General features: G+C 49.9%; 1 protein-coding gene across 1 annotated transcript in view; it reads left to right on the top strand.

Annotated features, from left to right (window-relative positions):
- Positions 1 to 5,239: 5,239 nt before the first annotated feature.
- GPR157 (G protein-coupled receptor 157) overlaps positions 5,240 to 6,054 on the top strand; it is a 38,546-nt gene continuing 37,731 nt past the window's right edge. Inside the window, exons 1-2 of the mRNA XM_011935839.1 lie at positions 5,240 to 5,427; positions 5,563 to 5,650. Of these exons, the coding sequence (XP_011791229.1) occupies positions 5,240 to 5,427; positions 5,563 to 5,650 (276 nt within the window). The remainder of the gene's footprint in view (positions 5,428 to 5,562; positions 5,651 to 6,054) is intronic.

Raw genomic sequence — 6,054 nt, 5'->3', positions numbered from 1 at the left:
GATGGAGAGGGAAGACACAGCAGTGGCTTCCCCAGGTTTTGGACCACAAGGCACAGCCGTGGCCTCCAGAAAGCCTGAGAGAACCCGTTAGGGGGTCCTGCACTCCGACACAGCTCACGCAATCGGCCTCTGGTCCTCGCCCTCCTCCCACTGGTGTCCTTGTACTCTCTGACAGTGACATTGAGCAGTGAGTGCTCCAGATCTCGTTCTACTGATTTTTCCCACTGTTCTCCAGTCTAGCGCTTTCCAAAGTTCATCCACACTTAAGAGGTGACGCCAAATGTCAGTGGCTTATACCTCAGACCCCATGGACTAAGACAAGCCTCTGGGGTCCATGTGGCACCAAGGATGGGGTCTTCTAGTACCTTTCACACAGGCCAGGGATAGCACCTGCTGTGACCCCCGCCCCCAGCCTCTGCTTCTTCTCCCATTCCCCTTCCAGCCACTGCCCTGGGCACCTCCCCTGCTCCCGCCCCCCTGCCTGGGCCCATCTTTCCGCCTCACCGATTGCGGGGCTCCCTAGCGCTGGAGGGGAAGGGAGCCTGCTTCCATTCTCACCACTCTGAAAGTCAGAGGCCCCGCAGAGAGGTTTTCTGGGATTTGGAGCCTAACCTTGGTCTTGACACAGTCCGGCTGAGAAGGCCATCCCCCAGTTAAGCCAGCCCTCCCTCCCTCTGCAGAGGAAACAGGCAGCTAGATGCTTCAGCAAACAGGAATTGTTCTTTTTTTCCTCAAATAGGCTGGAGTGCAGAGGACTTGCTTCAGAGAGAGCCCCTTTGTAACGCACATTGCATGGGCCGTGCCCCATGCCCACTCGGCCACAAACTCCCCTCAGCTGCCCAGCCCCGTGGAGTCAGGCGTGGGCTGAAGTGGAGCCAATGAAATGCTTGGAATGCCAGCCGCAGCGACAGGCCAGCACTCATGCCTCTCGGGAGTTCTGACCGAAGCAGCACTGAGGACCGCTTCAGAACAGAAGTCTACACCATTTTCTCCAGTTTTAGGCAGAAGTAAAGAATGTCTCTGCCTTCTCCCAACCAGCAATTGATTCAGAGTCCTGAGCTTTTAAATTAAAAGGACCCCTCTGTTGCTTTATGTGGTAGCCAGCCTATTCATTTGAGTTCAGGTGAAATCATTTTCAAGTAAACTCTTCCTATCCAGCTTTGCTTTTAGTTATGCTGACATAAAAACAATAAAAATTGTCCTTCTCAGAGTTCACCTGTAAAAGTTCCTGGATAATTAGTAAGGAAACAGAAACAGCAGACAGTTGTTGCTTCAGATAAAAAGGATGTCTGGGCTGGCATGGTGGTGCATGCCTGTAATCCCAGCACTTTGGGAGGCCGAGGTGGGTGGATCCCTTGAGCTCGGGAGTTTCAGACCAACCTGGGCAATATCTCTACAAAAAATATGAAAATTAGCTGGGCATAGTGGCAGGCAACTGTAGTCCCAGCTACTCAGGAGGATGAGGTCGGGGGATGGCTTGAGCCCAGGAGGCACAGACTGAAGTGAGCTGAGATTGTGCCACTGAACTCCAGCCTAGGCGACAGAGCCAGACCCTGTCTCAAGAAAAAAACAAAACAAAACAAAACAAAAAAACAAACAAAGTAATGTCTTTGTGGTCATTTGATTAACTTCTGCATTCTTTTTTTTTTGAAATGGCCAGTGGTACCATCTCAGCTCACTGCAACCTCTGCCTCAAGGGTTCAAACGATTCTCCTGCCTCAGCCTCCCGAGTAGCTGGGATTACAGACGCCCGCTACCATGCCTGGCTAATTTTTGTATTTTTAGTAGAGACGGGGTTTTGCCATGTTGACCAGGCTGGTCTCCAACTCCTGACCTCAGGTGATCCGCCCGCCTCGGCCTCCCAAAGCACTGGGATTACAGGAATGAGCCACTGCACTCGGCCTACTTCTGCATTCCTTAGAGTACATCCTAGCTAGGATATATTCAGCTGTCTTTAGAGCTAACAGCAGAAGAAAGGTACTTGGATGCATATGTGGCTGTTTATCTTTCTAGAAATTCTAGAAGATGAGAGGGGCAGTGGTGGTTCCAAGGAGTGATTTTAGGATGGACTGGGACAGAGAGGGGCTACTTACACATACACACACAGAGGCCATTAATGTAGGGAGTTCAAGGTCCAGGAGGTAGACGGTCCAGGCCTGTGGCAGAGTGTACTCCTGCTTTGGGGAATGGACGGGCAGATTCTTGCCTGTCGCTGGAGGGTTAGAGAGAGGGATGAATAATTTCATGGTTGGACTTGAGTCTGGAAGCAAGTGGAGTTAGATACAAATTCTGTGTTTTTGGGGAAAGTATTTGATCTTCTTGGCTGTGAGGCAAAGCGAGATTTAAAAATATTTTTGGCTTAAAATATATATATGCATGTATATTTAATACCATCTATGGATTGTGCCAATATCTGTTTCATAGTTTTGATATTGTGTAGTCATACAAGGAGTTACCACTGAACGAAACTGGGGGAAGGGTACACAGAATCTCTGTACTTTCTTTGTTGTTGTTGCGATTTCCTGTAAATCTATGATTATTTTAAAATAAAAAAGTTAAAGCATACATATTTACATTTGATTACATGCAGTGTGATATCCTGGGTTGGATTTTGGAACCAAAAAAAAGGCATGAGTGGAAAAGCTGGTAAAATCCAAAAAAGCCTTTAGTTAAAAGTAATACCAGTGTTAATTTCTTCATTTTGACAAATGTGCCATGGCTGTGTAAGATGCGAACGTTAGAGGGAACTGGGCGAAGAAATTGAGGGAACTCTCTGTACTACTCTTTGCAGCTTTTCCGTAAATCTAAAATTATTCCAAAATAAAAGTCTATTAAAAACGTAAGTATACACGCACACATTTATATTTGAACACATCTAGGCAGCCAATGCCCTTAAAGAAGACACTCTCTTCAAACAGTGCCTCTGGGATGGGTGAATAACTAAGGGCCCCTTTGACAGCTGTGCTGCAGGTGATGTGACTCCCTAATGTGGCTGTCTGGGCTGAGGGAACCCTAGAGAGCTTCAAAACCAAATAGAGCTGGGCACGGTGGCTCACGCCTGTCATCCCAGCACTTTGGGAGGACGAGGTAGGCAGATCACCTGAGGTCAGGAGTTCAAGACCAGCCTGGCCAACATGGTGAAACCCCGTCTCTACTAAAAATACAAAAATTAGCTGGGTGTGGTGGCGTGCGCCTGTAATCCCAGCTACTTGGGAGGCTGAGGCAGGAGAATCGTTTGAATCCAGGAGGCGGAGGTTGCAGTGAGCCGAGATAGCACCATTGCACCCCACCCTGGGCGATGAGAGCAAAACTCCATCTCAAAAAGAACAAACAAACAAAAAAAGGAACACTGGTCACATATCAGAGAGAGTCAATTGTAATACAACCCCATTTTCCAGGCTAGAAACTGAGGCACAGTTGGGAGCTGATGCAATTAGATTGTAATTTCCTGGAATATTTAAAACCAAATTATTTTCTGTTTTCCAAACGTATGCTTGCAACATACAAAATACAAATTGTAGTAGCTGTGATACATTAAAAAAAAAAAAAACGGAAATGACCTTTGGTACTCTTCTTAGCACTCCTCAGGATCCGTGGTTAAAATTGGTGGGTGGGGTGGGGATCCAGGCAAAATGCCAAGTATTAATTCAGCACTTACCCTGTGCCTTGCATTTGGCAGGTTGCTTCCAGGGATGCTCAGGACTAGTAATCAGGGGTTTTTGCTGCTCAGCTTCCATTCCTCTCCTAGCAGCACCTGATACACCGTCAGGTACAGTTCAGGGGCCCCCCACCAAGATGCCTGCCCTTCCCTGGTCAAGATGACCCCAACTTCGTGATGGAATGTGAGTCATCAAGAGCTTAGCGTGCAGAGGAAACATGCTGACAGCTCACTGGCCCCATTGAGAGCTTGCTACATGTATGTATGTTTGAGATAGAGTTTCGCTGGAGTGCAGTGGTGCAGTCTCGGCTCACTGCAACTTCTGCCTCCCAGATTCAAGTGATTCTCATGCCTCAGCCTCCTAAGTAGCTGAGATTGCAGACGTGCGCCACCACGCCCAGCTAATGTTTTGTACTTTTAGTAGATCTTGAATTCCTGACCTCAAGTGATAATACTTTTTTGAGACAGAGTCTCCGTCGCCCAGGCTGGAGTAGAGTGGCATGATCTCGGCTCACTGCAATCTTCACCTCCCGGGTTCAAGTGATTCTCCTGCCTCAGCCTCCCAAGTAGCTGGGATTACAGTCACGCCCCACCATGCCTGACTAATTTTTGTAGCTTTGTTAGTAGTAGAGACAGGGTTTCAGCATGTTGCCAAGGCTGGTCTCAAACTCCTGGCCTCAAGTGATCCGCCTGGCATGGCCTTCCAAAGTGCAGGGATTACAGGTGTGAGCCACTGCGCTGGGTTGAAACTCACTGATACACCTCCCGTGTGGGGAAGGGAGTGGGGAGGAGCTGGAGGAGGAGGAGGAGGGGAAAGGGGGGAGGAGGAGGCAGACAAGAAGGAGAAATGGACACTCACTCTTCATCCCAAGTGTCCCTCATTGTGTTCATCATCCCCCAAGGCGGAGAGTTACCTGAGGCCACTGTGGACCAGCCTCTTCCTCCTCTGTTGCAACTGAAAACATCAGAGTAAACTACCAAATATGAAGGCCTCTGGACTCCAGCCGAGAAGTGCTTTGTGTACTCCCGAGTATTTCTGCAGCAGTGGTGCAGGCTGGTGCCACCTCTACCCCTGCCAGGACCCTTGATGCTGCATCATTGCAAAACAAAGCATGTCTCAGTCTAATTTTCTTTTCCTTTTTTTTTCCTGAGACAGGGTCTTGCTCTGCTGCCCAGGCTGAAGTGCAGTGTGCGATCATGGCTCACTGCAGCCTTGACCTCTTGGGCTCAGGCGAGCCTCCCACCTCAGCCTCCTAAGTAGCTGGGACTACAGGTGTGCACCGTCACACTTGGCAAATGTTTACATTTTTTCTAAAGACCAGGGGGAGCTCATTATGTTGCCCAGGCTGGTCTCGAACTCCTGGACTCAAGCAATCCTCTTGCCTCAACTTCCCAAAGTGCTGAGATTACAGGTGGGAGCCACCACACCTGGCTCTAATTTTCATAACTGTGACTGAAATCACAGCTGAAATCACAGCTGTCTGTCTTTAAATTGGTAACCTTGAGGGGGTTGTTTTTCTGCCTGGAGTCACTTACTCCTGAAATGAATCTGGTTAAGAGAGGAGAGATGTAGAAGAAACGATGAATAATGTGGCAGCCTCATGGACTCTCCCTGTGTCTGGTCTTGGAAGTTTCCACCCCGCTCAGATCAGACCAGGCAGCCCTCCTGATGACTCAGTGGCTCCTGGTGACGTCACTGTGCCCTGGACACCCTTCGGCCTGCCTGTTCCTCTCTTTGCTGTCCCCCAGCAGCAGAGCTGGCTTCGTGGGTGTGCAGCCTGGATGGCCACACAGGGCCCGGGGCCTAAGGGGTCCATGTTTGGGGTGTGGCTATGTTGAAATATGTGAGGATTTTTGGATGAGGGTCCTGTGAACGGAGGAGCTGTTTCAGTGGCCTTCCACAGGGCTCGGCTGCAGGCCGCAGGGATCCTACCATCCTGCACCAACCCGGATGGGATCAGGACTTGGTACCCACTTCCCAAGAGGGTCGGGGTGAGTAGGGCTGAGTGAGCTCAGAATCCTCCCTCTCACCAAACCCAGGGCTGCCCGGGGACACACACACATAGAGAGCCCCAGGCCCTGTGTACGGGTTGCCTCTGGTCCCCGTCAGAAGCTCCTACAGGTAGTTCCTCAGGATGCAGGAAGGGATCTTACTGGTTGGTAAGTTGCAACCATTTGCAACCTCCGCCTCCCAGGTTCAAGTGATTCTCCTGCCTCAGCCTCCCAAGTAGCTGGGAACACAGGTATGGCCCACCACACCCGGCTAATTTTTGTATTTTTAGTAGAGACGAGGTTTCACCATGTTGGCCAGGCTGGTCTCAAACTCCTGACCTTAAGTAATCCACCTGCCTCGGCCTCCCAAAGTGCTGGGATTACAGGCGTGAGCCACTGCCCGC

The sequence above is a fragment of the Colobus angolensis genome, unplaced genomic scaffold (genome assembly GCF_000951035.1).
Source record: "Colobus angolensis palliatus isolate OR3802 unplaced genomic scaffold, Cang.pa_1.0 Scaffold149, whole genome shotgun sequence".
Taxonomy (NCBI): domain Eukaryota; kingdom Metazoa; phylum Chordata; class Mammalia; order Primates; family Cercopithecidae; genus Colobus; species Colobus angolensis.
Note: the sequence above shows the minus strand (reverse complement) of the source record. Positions and strands in the feature narration are given on the sequence as shown.